The 23872-nt window shown below is 42.3% G+C and overlaps 1 protein-coding gene and 1 long non-coding RNA gene across 4 annotated transcripts in view; one reads left to right on the forward strand and one right to left on the reverse strand.

Annotated features, from left to right (window-relative positions):
- Window positions 1-1013: 1013 nt before the first annotated feature.
- LOC134638004 (uncharacterized) overlaps window positions 1014-23872 on the reverse strand; it is a 95969-nt gene continuing 73110 nt past the window's right edge. The window contains exons 1-3 of one of the 2 annotated variants that reach the window (XR_010095215.1): window positions 18503-18590; window positions 18278-18386; window positions 1014-2527 (exon numbers count right to left, since the gene is read on the reverse strand). This is a non-coding gene — a long non-coding RNA (uncharacterized LOC134638004). Of the gene's footprint in view, window positions 2528-18277; window positions 18387-18502; window positions 18591-23872 lie in introns of those variants that run through there. The other variant, XR_010095216.1, reaches the window with a different exon arrangement.
- On the forward strand, window positions 14348-23857 carry gab3 (GRB2 associated binding protein 3). Of its 2 annotated transcripts, none has more exons than XM_063488614.1 (10): window positions 14348-14553; window positions 17183-17483; window positions 19133-19289; window positions 19388-19833; window positions 20012-20061; window positions 20810-21068; window positions 21358-21448; window positions 21660-21744; window positions 22282-22392; window positions 22581-23857. In XM_063488614.1, exons 1-10 carry the CDS (start codon window positions 14482-14484, stop codon window positions 22698-22700), a joined length of 1692 nt encoding a protein of 563 aa, XP_063344684.1. In that variant the 5' UTR covers window positions 14348-14481; the 3' UTR covers window positions 22701-23857. The 2 variants fall into 2 exon arrangements, with proteins under 2 accessions (XP_063344684.1, XP_063344685.1); XM_063488615.1 differs by having other exon boundaries at window positions 14349-14553; window positions 22584-23857.

Below are 23872 nucleotides of genomic sequence, written 5' to 3' on the forward strand. Positions count from 1 at the left end.
AAATAACTTTGTGTTGGATAATGAGGATTAATGTACTTCCTTTTTTTGAGAAGAAAAGCTAAATAAGCAATGGTGGGTAGCTCTTTTTACTGGCAGGAGAAGTTACTACTTCCCTGATATAATAAAAGATCATTTAGTAAAAACAAGCCTCTGAGTTGCTTTGTTTGTATGTATGTGTGTGTACGTAACATAATAAAGTCAGAACATTTCACACAAATTACAGGCCTTCTAAATATAACCCTGCTACCACAAATACAAATACACAAATGCCAAAAAAAAACAACTTTGAAAATGAACCTAACTTGACTCTGGCTTACCTGACTGAAGATGAAACTTAAGGAAAGAACTAAAGAAATTCCAAACTCTTAAAAGTCCCAGATGCATTTTCCTGCATCAGTTTAATATGATGGAGTTCACAGCTGTTTGTGAAGCTTGGTGAAATATTCCCTATTGTTTTGTGATAGCCTTATTTGTGTAATTTTAATTTAGGATATATTTCAATATGATATTAATAGATTTGATAGTAAATTGAAAGTTCTCTTTGGCTTCATGTGCTCAGAGTGTCTGGTTCTCTTTTAAACTCCTCCTGCTTAACACTCTGGTCCTAGGTGTGAATATTATTGTTGCATGTTCGGATATCCTCTTCTTCAAGCCCCAGATAATGATTCTAGGTGTAAATCCCAACAAGCTTTGTCCAGGTAATCTAAAAGGAGAGGCACTCAGCGAACGAATATCAGATCGAAATAAATCTATGAAAACACAGGGAGGAAACACTTCATCTCAGGCTCATGTGACAATCACAGCCGCAGAGGAGTTTTAAATTTAAATGTATTCTTGTAAAAACACTGATAGACTTCAAAGCTTTATTCCTTTTTAGATCATACCAGCAGGAGTAGAGGCAGACACACACAGGATTATTTATTGACTGATTTTTATTCACTTATGATGATGAAGATTATTATATATTATTAATCTTCATTTCAGTGTGAAAAAAAATGCACAGAAATCAATTATTTTTCAAGAATAATTAAATAGATTCAACATCTTTCTTCAACAGAATTGCAGACTGCACAGATGGTATCTTCCCAAAGGAAAAAGTAGTATAGTTTACTAGGGTATATTAGACTTAACAGTTACTATATACAGTAATGGACTTCTATACATTTTACATCAGATTAAAACTTTGGATGTAAGATTCAGATAATTATTTATTAAAAGCTAGACATTTTAAATGAGAATAAGAAAGAAAAGTATGTCTTTGTGCCCCCCTTTTCCCTGTTAATGCCCTATCGGCCCCCCTGGTTAAACTTTGCTAGATCCGCCCCTGCACAGTTACCAGCCGTCAGCTACCTAGAAAAGGATCCTGGTCTAGAAAGTAATATTAAATAAATTCTAACAACAGCTTATCAAGGTTAAACGTGCTGCTGTTGTTCAGCCGCTGGTTTCCTCTTTCTGGTGCAAAGTGGGCCAAAAACAAAGAAGAGAGACGGACTCCCGACAGAAAAGCCGATCAGCTGATCATTAATCAGTTTCATGATTGAAGTAGCAGCAGGAGAGGGAGGGAGAGAGAAGAGGCACTTGCTCCATATATCGGTTGTTAAGCTTAACGTGGGAATGCTTTACAAACATTCAGAGATGAACTTACACACTTGCTTTACTTCTCTCTGGGATAACTTCCTTGGAGATGAAATGCTGGAGGCTACAAATACACACAGCCGCTCTATCATGGTTATGAGCCGAGTTACACCGTGTAGCAAGTTTTGTGAGGTGCTTTTTTGATATTTAATGGATCGGATTACATTTTTTATTTCTCTCCGATATCCGATCCAGTAATTTACGTCAGTATCGGACCGATACCGATACGTAATATTGGATCGGTCCATCTCTAGTAACTAGTAGATGTTTTTTTCTTTTGGAAGCAGCTCTTGTTCTTGACTGTCTTCTCCTGCTCGTTTGTCTTCTTTTTCACCTGCTTCTTCTTCTTTCCCCATCCTTCTGTGACAGTTCAGTGTCTACCATCTGTCTTTATCCCCATCACGTCAATCTTCTCATTTTGAGTGCTTTACGGATTAATTAACAATTAATTTTGCAGTCCCCTTGTCTTCTCTTCCAGTGCTTTCTGGACTTCCAATAATTCCTTCTTTGCATTGTGAATTTCTTTTTTTGCCTCCTGCGTTGCCCTTTTCTCTTTCTTTAGCACTCTCTGGACTTCCAACAAGTCTTTACGTTTTCAAGTTTCTTCTCTGTTTTGTGTATTTTTGCTTTTCTCCTCTTTCAGTGATTTTCAACTTTGTTCTTAATCCTCAGCTTATCCAACTCCTCTTTGTAGGATGCTGTGAATTTGCTGAGTTTGTCACCTTGTTCTCCTCCAGATTACTGGTTGGTGTTTTGGCCTGCAGACTTTAATGGTCTGTGCTGCTCTTTGTGCACGCTATCTAGAGAGGTTCAGAGCAGCAGATGGGGTTGCTGGTTTTAGTCTCTGTTGAGATGCTGATACCTCCTCTCTCTGGGATGATTGCAAACAGTCCTGGACAAAAATAGAAGCATAATAAGCAAACACAAGAGAAAAATGTAAAACTGTTGGAATAGTGGATACAGGGGAAAAGTGAAGTTAATGAGGTAACTGTAGTTCTGTGGATTCCTGGATGACTACCAGTGAAAGTAAACAAAGTGGATGTGCGTTCCCATGCGCTATGCAGGTTGAGATCTCATATAAACAAAGTCACGTGCATGACATGTGGACTACCTTTGCTCATATGCTGTAAATACCACCAAGCAGAGTTGGTTTAATCTTAAAACTGAGTTTTTCATGTTGGGCCCTGATAAAGAGTTTTAAAAAAATACATCAGCCTCTTCCCAGCAATATCAAATCACCTTCAAGTAATTTCTGTATCATTTTTGATCAGCTTTTGAATTCTAACTGTAAAGGCCTTTACACACTGCAAGTGTAAAATCTGTGCAAAAATTTCATGTGTTAAAAATATGTCTTGGACTCATGTATTCTCATATATTCTCATGTATTCTTAATGCAGCCATTCACCCCGACCAAGTAATTTTCACTGGACAAATCTGCAGCATTAAAATAATACTATTTTTACCTTAGACACTGCTCTGGGTCATTTGGCTCTATGCAATGATTTCTCTGCCTCCTCAGATGTGTTGCCCACTCTGCCAGCAAGAGCTCAAGCTGATGTCAGGAGTTGAAGCTGTCAATGATACAGCTTCAACTCCTGGATCAAACCATGAAATTCTCTCTGCTGCTGCCTTCTTTGAGAACTGGATGAACCCAGAATCTCACTTGTTTAGAAACATCTGGACCAGCTCATCAGCACTTGATGTCAACTTCATTTTTTTCACAGTAAGTTTTTGAGGACAAATTTTCTGCAGAAACACAGCACGTTTGGTGCATGTGTGTAATAAATTTGCATCCAAACAAAACTAGACTACTAAACTAGACTACATATATACATTCCACCACTCAGTGCTCTCAGAACATTAACAGAGGTTATCCTCTTAACAGTCTCTGCTCAAACACAACTGGTTATTCGAAGATAATCGTTTGAATTAAGTGTGTTGGAGCAGGGAAGCACCTAAAAACCTGAAACAAGCAGCCCAAAAGACCATAATTTAGGATTAATACCCTAAGAAGAGTGGTCTAACTGTATAATATTGCCCTAAGGCAAGCGCTATTTTGTCTAGGATTATGCTTTCCACATCGAGGAACCTGCTAGGGACTGAGTAAATTTCATCATCAGACGGTGAGCATGTGGCTCCCTGCAGGTCTATATGTATATATATTTAGAAAATATATTTATTTCAACTTTAACACGTAAAACCCCCCCGATATTAGCACTAGCATTTGCAGCTCCTGAAAGCACCCTGCAGGTCAACTGTCAAACTCTCTTCTTCTCCGCTTCATTTTACGCAACAGTAATGTGTCTTGTGGCATTAAATAAAAAATAAATAATAATAATTTTTAAGGGACACTAACCAGAAATTTGGTTTACTGCCTGAGGGCTACACTATACCACAGAGGGCTAATACATTAGCGGGTAGCACGGCTACAAGGTTAGCTAGCCGCTCACTAGCAAAACGCAGTTACTCTTCACATACAGGAGCCTAAACCTTCTTTTAACCTGCTGCCTCACTGCAGTTATCCCCAACCAGCACCATTAGTTATAACCGAATGTGATTTTTAACAGATGGACTCCATTTAACTTTTCCTGCAGCAACATACAGAAGAGGCAGGACATATTTTTTTCCCCTCCCTGACAGGAACTGTGGATTGACTGAACAGCCTCAATTTGCTAGTTTTGAGCAAAATTACTTCAATTCAATTCGGTTTTATTTATATAGCGCCAAATCACAACAACAGTCGCCTCAAGGCACTTTATATTGTACAGTCGATCGTACAATAATAGATACAGAGAAAAATCCAACAATCATATGACCCCCTATGAGCATGCACTTTGGCGACAGTGGGAAGGAAAAACTCCCTTTTAGCAGGAAGAAACCTCTGGCAGAACCAGGCTCAGGGAGGGTCGGCCATCTGCTGAGACCAGTTGGGGTGAGAGAAGGAAGACAGGATGAAAGACATGCTGTGGAAGAGAAACAGAGATTAATTACAGATATAGAATAGAATAGCCTTTATTGTCATTGTACAGGGTACAACGAAATTGGAGTGCCACTCCCTTGGTGCAAAAATACAATAATAAATATAAATGTAAAATATAAAAGGTGCAATAAAACAAACAATAGTAGGTACAATATATACAGGATGGCAGCATTAATATAATGACAGTAAGAATAGCAGCATAATAATTGACGGTGACAGTATGGAGTAGCTAAGCAGTTTCAGTTGTTTTTGTGCTTATTTACTATGGTGATAGCTCTGGGAAAGAAGCTATCCCTGAATCTGTTTGTCCTGGTTTTATGTGACCTGTACCGTCGGCCTGATGGTAATAGTTCAAACACTTGGTTGCTGGGGTGAGAAAGGTCCTTGATGATATTGCCAGCTCTGCTGAGGTACCGAGAGTTTGCAATGACCTCCAGGCTGGGCAGAGAGCAGCCGGTGATCTTCTGGGCTGTGTTGATGACCCTCTGCAGTGCTTTCCTGTCTGCAGCTGAGCACCCTGCATACCATGTTGTTATGCTGTACGTTAGGATGCTCTCTATGGTGGCTCTGTAGAATGTCACCAGCAGCCTCTCCTCCAGGTTGTTCCTCCTGAGCACTCTCAGAAAGTGGAGACGCTGCTGGGCCTTTTTTACCACCGCCGTGGTATTTGCAGACCAGGAGAGATCATCAGAGATCTGCACGCCCAGAAACCTCATGGAGTGCACCCTCTCCACACAGCTCCCGTGAATGTACAGTGGGGCCGGGTCTGCTCTGCCCTTCCTGAAGTCCAAGATGAGTTCTTTAGTTTTTGTGGTGTTCAGTTGGAGGTTATTAACTGAGCACCACTCAGTCAGTCTGTTGACCTCATCTCTGTAGTCCGACTCATCCCCCCTTGAGATGAGCCCAACCACGGTGGTGTCATCCGCAAACTTTATGATGGTGTTTGAGAGATGGGTAGGGGAGCAGTCGGATGTGTAGAGTGTAAACAGGAGGGGACTCAGAACACATCCTTGTGGAGACCCGGTGCTGAGTGTGATGGTGCTGGACAGGTGTGGGCCGAGTCTGACAGACTGTGGTCTATTTGTCAGGAAGTCCTTGATCCAGAGGCAGATGGGGGTGGAGAGTCCCAGGTGAGACAGTTTCTGGACCAGGATCTCCGGGATGATATGATTGAATGCTGAGCTGAAGTCCAGAAAGAGCATTCTCACATAGCTTCCTCTGTGCTCCAGGTGACTCAGCGCAGTGTGGAGCGCTATGGTGATAGCGTCCTCGGTGGATCGATTTGTCCTGTAGGCAAATTGGTGGGGGTCCAAAGTGGGAGGCAGACTGGCCCTGATGTGCTGACAGACCAGTCTCTCAAAGCACTTCATCACTACAGGCGTAAGTGCAACAGGCCTGTAGTCATTTGGGCTGACCACAGCTGTCTTTTTGGCGATGGGGATGATGGTGGAGGTTTTGAGGCAGGGCGGGACGGTGTTTAATGACAAGGAAAGGTTGAAGATATTTGTGAAGACTCCGGTCAGTTCGTCAGCACATGCTCTGAGAACCTTTCCATGTATTCCATCAGGACCTGCCGCCTTCCTGGGATTCACTGACCTTAGAGCACACCTCACTTGATGCTCCCTGAGTGTTAGTGTGCCGGTGCTGGGGGCGGGTGGAAGTGGTGTGACAGCTGAGGGCCTGGTCGTCTCAAAGCGGGCGAAGAAACGATTTAGATCCTCAGCCAGCGAGGCATCAGTCCTAGATGTCGCCTGGTTATTGCTTCTGTAGTTGGTAATGTGATTGATCCCCTGCCACATTTTTCTGGGGTCGTTGTCAGCAAAGTGATCTTCAATCCTCCTCCTATAGGCAGCCTTAGCTTTCCTGATGCCTCTACTCAGGTCTGCCCTGGCCGCCCTATACGCAGCCCTGTCCCCTGACTTGAAGGCAGTGTTGCGGCTATGATTCAATGCAGAGAGGTCTATTAACACATAGTGAGTGAGAAAGGTGACTGGAAAGGAAAAACTCAATGCATCATGGGAATCCCCCGGCAGCCTACGTCTATTGCAGCATAACTAAGGGAGGAGTCAGGGTCACCTGGTCCAGCCCTAACTATATGCTTCACCAAAAAGGAAAGTTTTAAGCCTAATCTTAAAAGTAGAGATAGTGTCTGTCTCCCAAATCCAAACTGGAAGCTGGTTCCACAGAAGAGGGGCCTGAAAACTGAAGGCTCTCCCTCCCATTCTACTTTTAAATACTCTAGGAACAACAAGTAGGCCTGCAGTGTGAGAGTGAAGTGCTCTAATAGGGTGATATGGTGCTACAAAGTCATTAAGATAAGATGGGGCCTGATTATTTAAGACCTTGTATGTGAGGAGCAGGATTTTGAATTCAATTCTGGATTTAACAGGGAGCCAGTGAAGGGAAGCCAATACAGGAGAAATATGCTCTCTCTTTCTAGTCCCTGTCAGTACTCTTGCTGCAGCATTTTGGATTAACTGAATGCTTTTCAGGGAGTTTTTAGGACATCCTGATAATAATGAATTACAGTAGTCCAGCCTGGAAGTAATAAATGCATGAACTAGTTTTTCAGCGTCACTCTGAGACTGTCATGGTCCTGAGTCCGTGACTCAGTGATTTTGTGTTTGGGGTATTTATTGTTGTTGTTATTATTATTATTTGTGGGCTGTTTTGGGATGGTTTGTGTTTTGGGGTTTTGGATACTGGGTTTCTGGGTTTGTGCTCCCTCTGTTGGTCCCTGGTGTTAGTGTTCCCGTGTCTCGTCAGGTTAATCAGGTCCAGCTGTGTCTCCCACCTGTGTGTGATTTCCCAGTGTCCCTCTGTGTATTTATAGTGTGTGTCCGCCTCTGTTCCTCGTCGCATCGTCTGTATTCATCCTCTGTGATCTCCGTGTCCATCAACTGGAAACTCTTTGTGAATCTACTGTGTGTTCTCCCTGTCGTCCTCCCCCCGTGTTCAGGTTTGTCGTTCTATAGTTTAGTTTTCCCAGTTTAGTTTATCCTTAGTTCTGTTTTGCCATCCCCACTTTGTGTTCTGTATTCTTAATAAACCACCCTCACATCTTAGTAAGTGCTGCATTTGAGTCCTCCTTTCCAATCATCACACGGCTGCTGCCCCAGTCGTGACAGAGTACGACACGACCACAAGATGGACCCAGCAGCATTTAATCCATCTAAGGAGCTACGGGAGAATCTTATCGATGCCACACAAGAGCTCATCGACCTGTGGCTGGAAAGCCCAGAGGATAAGTCCCGTCGCGCTATAGAGAGGCGGCTACAGCGTCTGGTGACTGGTCTCCCATGGCTTTTGGGCTCGCTATATCCGTGGGAGCAGGATTTTCTCCTTTGGGATCTAGGCCTTCATCCCCCATCTGCTTTCACCTTCGAGCGGCCGGATGTGGTGAGTGAGCGGGATCCTTTGGCTTCCCCGGATTCTGGGACTTTGTTTTCTGGGGCTATTCTGAGTGCTACTAGAGACAGTACGTGTAGCTTACCTACCTTTGTGGTAACGGACCCTTCCCAAGTGGGTGTCTATAAACCTTCTGTGAAACCAAAAGACTGTGTCTCTGCCGCTCCATCCGAGCCTGGACTTTATTGCCACTCTCCAGCTCAGTTTTGTGTCCAGCCATTAGCTCCCCAGTCTGTAGCACAGCCATTAGCTCCCCAGTCTGTAGCACAGCCATTAGCCTCCCCAGGAGCACAGTTACCTGTTCTGCCACCACTTCAGTCAGCCACTCAGCTACCATCACCACTAGCATCACTACAACCCATATTTCAGTCCATGGCTCAGTCAGTAGTTCAGTTAATGGCTCAGTCACGATCTTCACTCGCCCCTCTACAGGAAGCTATGCCCATACACCCCTTAAAAGACTGTTTTTCCGCCGCTGTTTCTGAGCAGGGAGACAAACTGTTTCACAATGGACCTGTTCCTCAAAAGTTGGCAACATTAGGGACAGTTACCCACTCCAGGGCTTCCCCAGAGGCTGGGTTACAACCCGCAGCTAACTCTGGACCCCTGGAGGCCAAGTTGCCAGCTAAGGACTGCACCCGGCTGTCACTGCCTGAGCAGGGTCAGTGCTCTGCGCAGCTGCAGTCTTCTTCATGTGTGCCAGAGGCGCCCGTGCCTACTGGTTTTGAGCCTGTTGTCGCTGGGGGGACCGAGGAGCCCGTCCAGCCTTCACCGTCACCAGCAGCTTCCGCTGAGGGGTCTCTGGAACCGCTTCAGCCTGCTGCTTTCGCTGGGGGGACCGAGGAGCCCGTCCAGCCTTCGCCGTCATCAGCAGCTTCCGCTGAGGGGTCTCAGGAACCGCTTCAGCCTGCTGCTTTCGCTGGGGGGACCGAGGAGCCCGTCCAGCTATCACCATCGCCTGCAGCGCCGTCGCCTGCAGCGCCACCACCTGCGGCTCCCACGCAGTCGCCGCAGTCGCCTGCAGCGCCACCACCTGCGGCTCCCACGCAGTCGCCTGCACCGTGTCATCATCCTCGTCTGGTCCAGCCTCCGTGTCATCATCCTCGCCTGCAGCAGCTGCATCGGCTTCTGCTTCACCTGGCCCAGCTTCAGCATTGGCTTCAGCTGCAGATGCAGCTTCAGCCTCATCCTCCTGCTCGTCCTCGCCTGGTACTGCTGCTGGCATGCCGCCATCCGGTCCGCGTTTGGCGCCTCAACATCACCGGCCATTTTCTAGGCAGCTGGCTGATCACCATCGCTATCGTGGACATCCTCCTGAACGGGGTTGTCGCCGCCACCGCCTTCCGCGTGGCCGGCCTCCGGACTTCTGTTGCCGCCACCGCCTTCCGCGTGGCCGGCCTCCGGACTTCTGTTGCCGCCACCGCCTTCCGCGTGGCCTGCCTCCGGACTTCTGTTGCCGCCACCGCCTTCCGCGTGGCCTGCCTCCGGACTTCTGTTGCCGCCACCGCCTTCCGCGTGGCCTGCCTCCGGACTTCTGTTGCCGCCACCGCCTTCCGCGTGGCCTGCCTCCGGACTTCTGTTGCCGCCACCGCCTTCCGCGTGGCCTGCCTCCGGACTTCTGTTGCCGCCACCGCCTTCCGCGTGGACGGCCTCCTGAACTATTTGCGCGCCACCACTACCTTCTTCATGGCCGACCTCCTGAACTGTCTCATCCTGGCCTTCTGTGCTATCGGCCCCCAGGCTGGCCACCTGAACTATGTTTCGGACCCTGTGTCCCCTGTGTGTGTTGTGAACATTTTGTTTGGGACTCTGGGGCCTCCATTTTGGTCCTGGTCTGGTCCCTCCGTCCTGGACTCCCCACCACCCACCCAGGTCTGGTGTTTTTTTGAGGCTGTCGGGAGCCAGCCCTTGAGGGGGGGGTACTGTCATGGTCCTGAGTCCGTGACTCAGTGATTTTGTGTTTGGGGTATTTATTGTTGTTGTTGTTGTGGGATGGTTTGTGTTTTGGGGTTTTGGATACTGGGTTTCTGGGTTTGTGCTCCCTCTGTTGGTCCCTGGTGTTAGTGTTCCCGTGTCTCATCAGGTCCAGCTGTGTCGCCCACCTGTGTGTGATTTCCCAGTGTCCCTCTGTGTATTTATAGTGTGTGTCTGCCTCTGTTCCTCGTCGCGTCGTCTGTATTCATCCTCTGTGATCTCCGTGTCCGTGTTCATCAACTGGAAACTCTTTGTGAATCTACTGTGTGCTCTCCCTGTCGTCCTCCCCCCCCCCGTGTTCAGGTTTGTCGTTCTATAGTTTAGTTTTCCCAGTTTAGTTTATCCTTAGTTCTGTTTTGCCATCCCCACTTTGTGTTCTTTATTCTTAATAAACCACCCTCACATCTTAGTAAGTGCTGCATTTGAGTCCTCCTTTCCAATCATCACACGGCTGCTGCCCCAGTCGTGACAGAGACTGGGTATTTCTAATTTTAGAGATGTTGCGCAAATGGAAGAAAGCAGTCGTACATATTTGTTTAATATGAGCATTGAAGTACATGTCTTGGTCAAATGACTCCAAGGTTCCTCAGTGTTACTAGAGGCCAAGGTAATGCCATCCAGAGTAAGAATCTGGTTAGATACCATATTTCTAAGATTTTCAGGGCCGAGTAAAATAACCTCAGTTTTATCTGAATTAAGAAGCAGAAAGTTAATGGCCATCCAGGTCTCTGTCTTTAAGACATTCCTGCAGTTTAACTAATTGGTGTGTGTTATCTGGCTTCATGGATAGATAGAGCTGGATGTCATCAGCGTAGCAGTGAAAATGTATACTATGTCTTCTAATCATACTGCCTAGGGGAAGCATGTATAATGTAAACAGAATTGGTCCTAGCACTGAACCCAGTGGAACACCATAATTGAAGAGGACTCTCCATTTACATGCACAAATTGGAATCTATTAGATATGATACAAACCACTGCAACGCAGTACCTGTAATACCTACAGCGTGCTCTAATCGCGCTAATAGAATATTATGGTCAACAGTATCGAACGCTGCACTATAAGGTCTAGCAGGACAAGCACAGAGAGGAGTCCACTGTCAGAGGCCATAAGAAGATCATTTGTAACCTTCACTAAAGCTGTTTGTGTGGTGATGAGCTCTGAAACCTGACTGAAACTCTTCAAATAAGCCATTCCTCTGCCGATGATCTGTTTGACAACTACTCTTTCAAGGATTTTTGATATGAAAGGAAGATTGGAGATTGGCCTATAATTAGCTAAAACAGCTGGGTCTAGAGATGGCTTTTTAAGTAAAGGTTTAACTACTGCCAGCTTGAAGGCCTGTGGTATATAGCCGATTATTAGAGATTGATCATATTTAAGATTGAAGCATTAATTAATGGCAGGACGTCTTTGAGCAGTTTTGTAGGAATGGGGTCTAAAAGACATGTTGATGGTTTGGAGGAAGTAATTATTGAAGTTAACTCAGAAAGATCAATTGGAGAAAAAGAGTCTAAATGCATATCAATGCTACTAAAAGTAGCTGTAGATAATATTACATCTGTGGGATGACTATTGGTAATTTTTTCTCTAATGATTAAAATTTTATTTGTTAAAGAAGTTCATGAAGTCATTACTAGTTAATGTTAAAGGGATGGTTGGCTCAATAGAGCTCTGACTTTTTGTCAGCCTGGCTACAGTGCTGAAGAGAAACCTAGGGTTGTTCTTATTTTCTTCAATCAGTGACGAATAGTAAGATGTTCTGGCTTTGTGGAGGTCTTTCTTATAAAGCAACAAACTATTTCTCCAGGCTAAATGATGATCTTCTAAATTTGTGACACGCCATTTCCTCTCCAGCTTACGAGTTATCTGCTTTAGGCTACGTGTTTGAGAATTATACCACGGAGTCAGGTACTTCTGATTTGAGGCCTTAGTTTTCACTGGAGCTACAGAGTCGTACGTACGTAGTGAGGAGGTAAAATTATTAACAAGATAATCAACCTCTGTTGGAGTAGCGTTCAGGTAGCTGCTCTGCTCTATGTTGGTACAGGGCAATGAAAATGATAACAGTGGGTGGATTATATTCTTAAACTTAGTTACAGCGCTTTCAGAAAGACATCTACTGTGATAAAGTCTACTCTCCACTGCTGTGTAATCATTATCGTAAATGGAAATGTTATCAGGAAATGATCAGACAGATATTATTATATTTATATATTGGTATTATTTTAAGTAGTTTATTAACAGGTGAGATGCTATTTTTTATTTTTGTTTTCTTTAATATTTTGACAGAAAGTAATATTTTATTCTGTTTCTTTTTTTAAAAAACAACAACATACAAACAAGCAATGTCTGTAATTTTTTTTATTGTTTTGTCACCCTCTGGTGGCTGAAAATGCATTTATTCTGTATGTTGTGTTTGTAGGAATGCTATTGTCAGCCATCAGCTGCATAATGGTGATTTAGAAAATTTATATTCAAAATTTGTGATAAGAAGTAACTTTTAGTTGGATAATGAGGATTAATGTACTTCCTTTTAGAGAAAGAAAGATAAAGGGTGAGGTCGTGGTGGGTTGTTCTTTTTACTGGCAAGAGAAGTTTAAAGAAAGAGAAGAAAAAAAACAACTTCCCTAGTATGATAAAAGATAATTTCGTGGTGAGTTGCACATCTGTACTTCAGAAGCATCTCTATCCGATGTGTTTAGTGTTTATATGATGAAGTCACTGATAATGACATTTAAGTTAGAGCATTTCATTCAAAATAGAGGCCTTGTGAATATACCCCTCCTACCACCACCAGCAGCAGTATGCGTCTTACTTTTACACTACCATGCCTATCAGCAGTATTTTCACCACTACCAGTTCTTCTTCACGGTTTTCTGTGCAGAAGTACGTGACACTACCACACAAATTTAAAGCCTAAGCTAGCATGTAATGACATTTATGTATTTATATGCAAATACACAAAAACTAAATTAGAAGATATGCTAGCACTTGCCAGCCTGCAACTTAATCTGCAGTTTCCTAATACTTAGCATGTTATTCTACTGAATACAGGTTTGCCTACATAAAATTACTCACCAGTTTCTGATCAAACTTAAAATGTAGATACGGTAAGAAAAAAGGAGACGCAGTTAAGAAAGGAAGAAACAAATTATGATGTAAGTATTTAAGGTGATGAGCTATATGGAGTATTTTAAAAGAAAGGACAATATACTTTGCACTTACTATATATTAACTATGTATTTTAAGTATTATGAAGAAGCAGTAAGGAAAATGATGACCTGAATTTAGAGGAATTACGTAATGAACCAAGGGAAATTACCACACAAGTAACAGGAAACAGTAACTGTTGCATGTTTTGCAACAACAACAACAAATCCCTCATTATAAAACTTTTTTTAAGGCAATAATCCCAGCATTAAAATTAAAGACAAGAACTACAACGGATATGAATATATAACAGATCCCTTTCTATATGCAGTTTGATATTCCATTTAGGTTCAGAGGACTGGGCAATCAGAATCTTGTTTCGATGTGCTCTGAGACACTTGAAATGTACCACCATGCCACTGAGCACCTTTAAGGAGTGTGTCAGAGACATTTATAGATGTTATTATTTATTAATACTAGAACTTTATTAGTCTTGTCAACTATAACAAACTGAATAGCAAACATGCACAACTTCCATAAATGCTTGAAAACATTGCTACACCCAGTTTTCAGTGCTCTTACAAGTGTGTGAATTAGCTTTCGTGACCTTTCCTACCACGAGCAACCTAAGACCCAAGATGGTTTGCATTTAAAACCTGTTCAGAACTAAATGTAAACAGCTTTCTAGGCCTGGATAGAAAAGCAAACAGAGAAATAATAGCTGCTATAGCCGTTCTACTAGTAATCACCACCAAGATTTTTCTCGAAGCTCGCATGTAAATGAGGTTCTTTTAATTTATCGTTAAGCCTCAAGTAGGGCAGGAGTTTAGTGTTTTCATTGGTTCACTGAAAACCACTATGTATTTCAGTGGAGCTCAGAAACCTCAGCCACATGAGGAAACTGACAAATCAACAGAAAAAACCCCCCAAATCACTGATGTTTGTACTGCAGGTCTTATAATAGAATGTGACATAGCGACATATTGTATGTCACCAGTCAGTGAGTCTAAATCCTCATATCTGTCAGATCTTGTCTGACAGTGTTTTTCTCTTCATTAACTCCCCCTCAGGCCAAGAGCTCCATCCAGTACATGCATAACTCTCTCTCTCTCTCTCTCTCTCTCTCTCTCTCTCTCTCTCTCTCTCTCTGCGCTCTTTCTCTCTCTCTCAGCGTCAGTGTGATCAATTTCTTTACTTCCTCCTTTTTGGAGTGGCTGAGCTGAATACCAGAACAGGATATGCTTTACTCTCAGTTTCACGGCAGCAGCAACAGCAGCAGCAGCAGCAGCAGCGGCAGGAGCAGCCCTGAGGACGACACACTGCAGCCAAGATGAGTGCTGGGGATGTGGTCTGTAAAGGCTGGCTCATTAAATCCCCTCCGGAGAAGAAACTGAAGAGATTTGTGAGTAGGAGCACACATCGGACACTTGTCTGTGTCCTCTGCCAGGAGGACGAATGCCAGGCTGTGGTGCTGAGCCTTGTGTTTATGCGTGTGTGTGTGTGTGTATGTGTGTTTATGTGTGTGTGCTGTGATGTAGAATGAAGATTTAGAGATATACTGACTTGTATGTTTGCCTTGTCTCTGTCTCCTTTATATCACCTTCCTCATCTCTGGTACAGGTCGCTTTACTTTTGCGTGTTGGCGTAGTTATAGCAGTCATGTGCTTTAGCAACAATACCCCACTCACTGCAGATGTGCTTCAGACACATTCGGACGTGACTCCTTGCAGCGAATATATGTAGTAGCTTACATAAACAGCATCCAGCCTTGACTGTTTTGTGGTTGTGGGGGGTCATGTGATAGTGTCAGGCTGGCCACTTGCTCTGTGCTCTGTGCGTCTGTGTGTTGTGAAACATGGGAAGTAATGTCAGGGGCAGTCAGACACTTAAGCGACAAGCAGAAATAGTCCAGCTCGATGATGGCTGTATGCACTTCCTCTGTACGAATAGAGGAGGTGGAGGGCCATTTGTCAACAGCGGTGTAAGGAAAGGGTGTGTGTGTATTGGTTTTTTTGCGGTGTGGGGAGGGGGTTTGCATGTGTGTATGTGTGTTGACAGCGTTTGGATGGGAAATAGAAACTTATTTTAGCATGACATGCAAATCCAGCTGATGGTGTTTTGTTTTTTTAGACAGTTGTATAGACTGGTACACTCACTGTTTGCCTTATTCAAAATATCAGGCTCTGGTCTTGCCTGTATGAAAATTTGTAATTATCTGGGTCAAATTTATCTTTGTAAATGATATCCGTACAAGACCGAAGGAGCAAGGGGCTATGGTGGTGAACAAAGGTGTTGGTTTGATTGTGTTGCTAGAGATACACTTCACTGGAAGGAGCTCTGTCAACATTGTGTTTCCACTTTCTGGAAATGCAGTTTGCAGTCCATCAGTGTGCGTGAGGAAGTGGAGCAGGAGTCTGTATTTTGTTTACTCAGATATACACATGCAGCGCTATCAGATGTTTGTCACATTGCTGCTATCACAGTGTCTGATTCCAGGATTTCACACTTTGTTTTCCTTTAAATAAAGAAGGGGGGGGGGGGGGGGGGGGGCATCATCAAAACACCAATTAAACTTAATATATTGATATACTACAAAGTAAAAAATACCATAAATCTCACTTGTCTTCATATTAAATGTGTAAACTTCTTGGCTGAATACATGTTGACCTGTCACAAACAGATACAGGGGTGTAAAGAATGTAATTAAAAATGGCTGAATTCCATTTAGCTCCTTGAGTCTTTGAGTTCTGGCTTTGGTGGAACAGCCAGAGCCAGAACCACTAATTATTAATTATGGTTTGGGGCTTTCTGTTGTGGGAGTCACAAAATAATCGCGACAAATAATCTCAACAAGGACAAGTTACTCATTTGTCACCACTGCTGACCAACCGCTACCCATGTGACCAGAGTTTCGAACTAACCTCACGTGACAGAAGATAAGGAAGCTGCATCTGATGTGGTTGAAACTTTAAAAACACAGAAAACAAGCTTGTTTGTGAGTTTCAGATCAGTGTCGGACTTGCGATGTTTTTCTTTTTTTCAAATTAAACACACATACAGTATCTACAATCTGGAGATAAACTATAGGCCTTAGCCTACGGTAATATAAAGAAAAGCAAGAAAAGCATGTTTAATTAGGGGGTGAAACCTGATTTCATCAGAATATACAGAATCTATTCATTGGCTTCTACACTCACCATCTGCTTCCATTAGATGAACCTGGATACACAAACCAACTCCTTTTTAGGAGTGCGAAACTTTTCATTTTCAGAACATCTACAGGATCAAAATTGCCATCTGTCTAGTTACGGTTTCCTCTTAAGCTTAGTAGTGTTTTTAGGCAATAAGTCTGTGTGTGTCTAACCATTTCCTGGAATGAACACATAAATCACCAACTGACTTGTTGCAGGAGAGCATTTGTTACACACAGAAAGAAATGTTACACGATTTCAAGCCTTGAAGAGAATCAGAAGAGACTCAGCCACAACAACGAAGCCACAAAAACCAAGAGTGAAACGATAACATCACACACACCTTTATTATTCTTAACGTGATTCTTATTAATTATTATTATTGAACTGTAACAGCTCCATGACTAGGATGAAACTCGGTTGAAATAGAAGGCTTAGGCGGTGCTCATTGTGAGTAGCTATAAATACCTTTTAGTGCAGTTTCAGTGTTAGGTTTTCAGTTAGTTTTCAGCACAAAGAAGTGACCAGGCTCTTTATAAATACCTCTTTCATTCTGTTAGACATTTTCTGCTAAATACAGTGAACTTCCTCTTCTCTGCACTTCTGGGAAATTTGAGTTGAGGTTCCGCTTACTGACCATAACAAAGGCAAAGAAACTTAGTTAGCTGGTTGCTGTTAGCGGGGCCATGATCAAATTCTCGTGATTAGCAAAATTGGCGGGAAAGGCTGATGCTACAGTTTGAATTATGAAGCACTGTATTTAAAGTGAGTCATAATATTGGGTGAAATTTAAATTCAAGAGCAAGGCCATTAAACCTTCTTTACTTCTTGCACCTGCAGGCATGGAGGAAACGTTGGTTTGTGCTTCGAAGAGGTCGCATGAGCGGTGATCCAGATGTGCTGGAATACTATCAGAGCAATAACTCCAAAAAGCCAATCCGCACCATTGACCTGAAAGAGTGCGTGGTGGAAATGCTGGAAGGGCAACTGCGGATAAAGAGGGACTTTCACGGCAAGCACCTCTTTGTGGTAAAGACCTCATCTCGTGTTTTCTACCTGGTGGCCAAAACCGAAGAGGAGATGAACAGCTGGATCAGCAGCATCAGTCAGATTTGCCAGTTTGGGAGCCTGGAGGATGCAGGTAAACATGCCAAAAGACGCTGCTGCACTAAAATAATCCTGTAGACTCCCTCTGCTGGTCCAAAACAGATTGGTGTCACCACTCAGGAAGTGGGGAGTTTTGAGGTCAGAACAAACTGTTTGTTTGGAGCTTCATGATTTTCGTTCAAGGGTTTCCCATGCTAACTGAGGCATCAAGTGTAAGGCTGCACTTTACTGACAACTGTAAAAAAACAAAACTGCAAATCTGCAATAAATTCTTCGGGTTTACAATCAGGTTACTCTCAATCATGCTGTTTGTACAAGATTTATTTCCCTGTTCCCTTTAAGATAAAAAAAAAACAACAAAAAAAACCCATTTTAAACATACCCAAGGAAGGCAGATTTTAGATCTAAATTTTAAGTGAATTGTACTTCTGAAGTACCATTAAAGTTGGATTGGTGGCTTTGAAAGCATTGGATGAGCTTGAAAGTCTTCAAAATGAGAAACTTTACGAACACAGCAAGGGTGCCAGAATACTGTGGTTATCACAGGCTGGTTGTATGACCTTATAAGTTTGAACTTCAGAAACATTTTCACAATCGTGTCACTACATGTGGTTAGCACCATTTCATACCTGGACTTTTTTCCACTTCAGCAGCAGCAGCAACAACAACAACAAGGAAACATTACTGTATTTTTCCCCTTTTATCATTTGAAATATGTAAACATTTTGACTACAGTTTGTCTACACACACACACATGCGCGCGCAATGGAAATAAATTCAAATAAAAGTTCTGGTGAAGCTGTGTACACGGTTTAGATAAAGCCTGACCTCACGTTTTATCAGGAGCCTGGCTGTTGTCCGCATGTGTGTTTCCAGCGGTCATAAGTGTTGCAGTTCTGCATACTCCCTGTCACGCAGCCTAACGCCGCTTCTGGATCTGAGGAGATAAGAACAGCTCAACGTTACATTCAAATGAGCACATGGCACTTTTGTATCACCTCCATGCTTTGGGGTGCAATTAGATTTTTTGAATCTAACACATCGACACTTTACCATCATCACGCTGCTGATTCGGCCTTTGCTTCAAGTGTCATTTTTGTGGAGGAGACTTCAGTGTGCGTCTGTTAAAAAGCTGTCATCTGCATGAAGGAGATAGAGCAACGGCACAACTTTTGCCGATATGCCACAAGCTTGTAAATCAAAAAAATGGAGTCGTGAGTTGTGGCGCACAATTACTGTTGCACAAAGATTTTTACTGAGAATTCTGGACGGCAGCAGTAGACCTTAGATCTCGAGAGCTCTTTGCAGCGGCTCATAACTTTTGCAAAGGCTTTTAAAAGGTTGCTCTGTGCCCACAGTAGGACACAAATATCTAATAGCAAATATTTCATGAGAACATCCAAAGACTTTTGGATTAGTGCTGCGGGGACGGCCTTGACTTGAGGGGGGCCTTGAGTGAAATGGAATGAAACAAATTTCTGAACAAGGGCCAACCTGACTGAAAGAATGAGGGGATATATAAACAGAAGACATATCTGCTTTCAAGTTTCTTGCAATATAAATACCACTTCATATGTAAATGCAGAATATGAAGAGTGAGTGCAGGCAGGTAACGTTTGCATCTTTTGGCTTTGCACTTGCTCACTTACATTCTCTGTGTTTCTTTCTGCTTGTTGTCAACAGAGAGCTCAGAGGAAAGCTTTCCTCACACTCCCACCTCCCTTCAGCTGTCACCTGACAGCTCTGATAGAGCATCTGTAGAAAGCCAACAAGATTCCAGCTATCCACCAGACTACCTCTTTCTCTCCCAGTGTGAGACGGGGAGTGTGATCACTAGTCGGTATGTACAGTGTGTGCAAACTGTCCCACAAGCTGAAATCATAGCAGTGTGGTGTGTGTAACAAATGTGATATTTGCATTTTTTGTCCTTATCTGCAGACACAACAGCTTTTCAAACTCCGAGATCTCTCTGGAGCAGAAGTCATCAGACGATGGCGTCAAGGACATCTGCACCGATTCTTCTTTATCCTCAATCTCCCACACTAGTCCCAGTCCATCTCTTTTCCCCCATGGGAGGCTAAGCAACCCTCCGTTCAGCGCTCCATGCACCTCCATAGCTTTGCCCTCATCGTCTTCCTCTCCACTACATCACTGCGCCACAAGTGTCTTCCAGTTCGACAAACCACATTCTCCCGCGATGTTTGAGGCGACGGGTGATAAACTAACACCCCCTCCACTGCCACCCAAGCCTAATCACCTGTCAGAGTACGCAAGCGACGAAGGCCTTCAAAGGACGAGGGCAATGAGTGCGCGCCATTTCTCGAGCAATGCTGGATTTTTTCCCCGGAGGACCTCTTTGTCGGGCCTGGACCATTTCAAATTGGGTAAATCCTAATGCACAGTATAGAAGCTGATGAAGATGATCCTGGCTCAGTGAAACATAAACCTGGTGGAAATATGATCAGGATGCTTTTTGATTCATAAGCATATCAGCTGATTTTAAAAGAGTTTTTTAAAGAAGTTAAAAGACATAATTCTTTGGTTTATTTGTTTGTTTTTTAGGAAATGCCGAGAGCAAATTTATGCAGATAAGGAGACAAAGTATTAATTTGGTAAGAACAGTGACACACTTTTATTTTTATGCACACTTTTTGTTTTTCAAGAAAGTGTTAGACAAGAAAATTGACACCTATTTCATGTCCATATGATAAACAGTAAGCCTCAGCGAGCTTTAAGTTAACTCAGGTTAGCATGAGTGTGACATAGTCTTTCTTTCAAGTCAAAATTAGCACAATCATGTAGCGTCTGATTTGTTATCAGGCTTAGTAAGAAAAAAATGATCTAGGTCATTGTACGTCAGCAGCAACTTACAGTTATGGCCCGTATTACACATTCAAAGCTACCTACAAATCACATTGTGAATTAAATTTCCACTATTACCTGTTTGTTTGTTTTTTTTTACAATCAATTTACTTTCAGCCACTATGTTTCTGCCTATATGAAGTCAGTGACATCAGCTACCTTTAGATTGGCTGCACGAGTATAGTAGTCTCACTACAAGTTGTTACTAAACAAATCAACCTGGCTAAGCTAGGTTAGCTTCATATTTATGACATGATTCTCTTCTAACAATACAGTGATTGCATTTGCTAAAATGACAATCCCTCTGTAGGATTCAACTAATGGCAACTCCCCCCTGTAGTATCATTTCTCTATTAATAAAAACATGTAATGAAAATAGTTTGAAAAATGCCCCAAGCATGTAACAAGTCTGGAATTAACAAATGTTCCAGCTGTAATATAATAATATATTTGATGTAGTGCACGTGCCTGATCGTATGATGCTTTATGTTTTTGCAGCCTTGTTTAAATAGCACAAAACTTCAAAACTACCAGGATGAGTCATATGTTCCTATGGCTTCCCCTTCCCCTTCGCCTTCTCCTTCTCTTGCGACCGTGGAGTCTGATGGTTACATCCCCATGAGCCCAAGGACATTAAGCTTCCTCAATACAACCTACAGCATTGAACCATCTGCATCTTTCAGCCCACTAATGAGTCAACTTAGTGCTACTGCACCACCTCCGATTCACCGGCATCTAAAACCTCGCATAAGGAAAGGTGAGAGTCCAGCCTGAATGTTTGGGAAAGTACTAAATGTTTGTTTCATCTTTGGCTAGATGTTTTCAAGTTTTTTTTTTTCATTGAATGTTTTCTGTAAACTTTAATGTGTACAGCTTAATTAAAAATTATGCTTTGTGCGCTCTCATAGTCACAGATCTATGCAAGGAACATGTCTGACAGATATACAGCACTTGTATCAGAAACACTGATCTCCGACATGGCCTTTCTGTGCCGTGTTAGAGAATTGCAGCCAATCTGATAACGCTGACCTTTTCTCGCTCCACAGCTCGACCCCCACCTCTTGATCTGAGTGGCCTTTCTACAATCACAGAATGTCCCACGCATCTCCCTTTGAGCAGAGCGCTGATCGACTCATGGTGAGCAGAAAGTCTCTTTGTCTACAAACTTTTGTGTTGAGTTATAGAAACAAGAACAAGCACACGATCGGGTTAATAAAATTGCAGTTAGGGTTTGAGCCTTGTTTTTTAAGAATACATTTGGCTAGGGATGTCTTTAAACCTCAGGATTCTCTGTATTTTCTCCTTTTAATTTGAAAGTAAATAACTGTTTCCTTTCCTTTCTTCACAGCTTTTCAGTGAACCCTTCACCTCTTGAAAGACGACTTGAGAATGGGGAGAAATTAAGAGATGAAGTCACAAACTCCTCTGCAATGGTAGGATTTCTATTCAGTGGAAACATATGTAGAATTATTTTTTTAAATATTATTTTTCTATCTATGGTTTAGAGAATGCTTAAAGAAGACTACAAAAAGGACTCAATCTGTCACTGTCTTATTATAGAACCATTTGTGAGTGGGAAAATATGCTCATAACTCACACAGCTGAAGAATGTGGGAGTGGAAAGTGACTACCAATTTCCAAAATATTCTTCTCAGCTACTTGTAATTGTTCATGGTCTGGAAAATGTGCATATTTACTTTATTTTCCCTGAATAAAGCCTTGAAAAAGGCACATTAGTCATGCATAGTGTCTCTAGACGCATATAGCTTCCGACGTGTTCTTAAACTCAATCTGAAAATGAACAGAGGTCACTTTGCTTTTGTTTAGTGACATATTTAATGAAAATAAGACACTAGTGAAGCTGACCTGCTGTTGACTGATGTTCCTTTAGGATTGTAAATATGTCAGAAACTTTTTCCTGAGAACAGGGACGTTTTTCCGAAGCCTTTATGATTTGATTTATCTCACAGGAATCAAGGCAGCAGTTCTTTGATGGGCCAGTTCAGCCCTGGGCGAGAAGTTCAAATCTTGACTATTTGTCACTGGATTTCAATTCAGCAACCCCCTCTCCTGTGCTGAAGGTATGCTTTTATTTGGCTTTATTTTTATCTTTATTTTTATTTGACAAATGACAGCAACTGCACAGCAAGACTTCTACTGTACCCTGTGGAGCATTGATAGTTTAAATGTTTGTGCAGGTGAAGCAGAGTTGTATCACTGTTAAAAATGTGACGTCACTGTCTGCTTATCTCTCCCTCTCGATGTCTAGCAGAAGCCATTCCTGTCCGATGAGTACAGAGTAGATTATGTGCAGGTGGATGAGAAGAAGACGCAGGCGCTTCAAAACACCAAAATGGAGTGGACAGACGTTCGCCAGTCGAAAACCTGACACTATGAAACGAATTAAGAACACACAGTTTCAAGAAGGCCAACAACAGCAAGGAGTACATATTGGGGGTGACCAGGTGTACCATTTTATGTCCATAGCAGTTTTTACCCCCCTCCCACGCTGCACATATTAAGCTAATGTCTCACAACCTACACATGAGTCTCACAAGAAAACCAAAGATGAGTATCGAACAGATACAGACTAACAATGACAGGTAACAACAGCCTCAATTGTCACTGGGAATGAAAAATGTAACGGTAAGAGCAGAAAAAAAAAACAATTAAAAAAACCCCCATTAAAAACAAACTTTATCTTCCATTTATAAGACACAAGGAAAATCTTATCTTCAAATCTTCAAATGTATAAAAAAACCAAAAAAAACTTTAACCTGCATTTTTAAAGCCACATATATTAAAATCACATGCTACCCCTCAGCATTAACTCAGTACAATTATACCTCACTTTTAATTTGTTGACATCTGGTCACTCTTGGATGTGTGTAGATAAAGAAGAATAAAAAGATTGTATAAGCACTTTGGGAAACAGTATTGAAATAAAATTACAATAGTAATTAAGCAGTAAGACCTTCTTTTGCATAGAGGATATGCAAAATTGCACTGTTAAAACTAAGTTAAGTCTCCATAGAACTGAACTGTAAATACTGCCTAATCATGCACTATTCAGTGATTTTTCTGTAGCATTAAGTTTCACCTGATTTGCAAAAGGGCATCATATTGTTTTACTGTATTAAAAAACTGCTGTAAATATATGTATAGAGATGTTACTGAAGAATTTTTTTAATGATAAAATGTTGTTTTTAAGATTTCTCTCTGTGTCAATATGTAACGTGAATGAAAATGATCCATTCTGAGATTCTGCCTGAATATTACCCACATCTTAAAGAACCAAAACTAACTTGAAACTTTAAACATTATTGCCATAACACATTTGGTTATACAGGTGAACCATCTTATTTACTGAACATCTGTCCAATCACCTCACTTTACACATCAGTCAGCGAATGTTTTAACCACATGCAAGCAGATAAATGAGACCACTGTTCTATTTCAGCTGCTCTTTCACGCTCTTTCAAAAAAATACATTATAACCAAACTGTATGCAAAGTTAGATATAGATTTACAGATAGAGACACATATTCCGGAATAAATGTG

This window comes from Pelmatolapia mariae, linkage group LG10_11 (genome assembly GCF_036321145.2).
Source record: "Pelmatolapia mariae isolate MD_Pm_ZW linkage group LG10_11, Pm_UMD_F_2, whole genome shotgun sequence".
NCBI classification, from domain to species: Eukaryota; Metazoa; Chordata; class Actinopteri; order Cichliformes; family Cichlidae; genus Pelmatolapia; species Pelmatolapia mariae.

Excerpts from the sequence above, each read along its gene's own strand:
- gab3 (XM_063488614.1), top strand. The coding sequence starts at position 14,482 with ATGAGTGCTGGGGATGTGGTCTGTAAAGGCTGGCTCATTAAATCCCCT. Across the intron at positions 21,069-21,357 it reads AAAACCTCGCATAAGGAAAG|CTCGACCCCCACCTCTTGAT; the intron begins GTGAGAGTCCAG and ends CTCGCTCCACAG. Across the intron at positions 21,449-21,659 it reads AGAGCGCTGATCGACTCATG|CTTTTCAGTGAACCCTTCAC; the intron begins GTGAGCAGAAAG and ends CTTTCTTCACAG.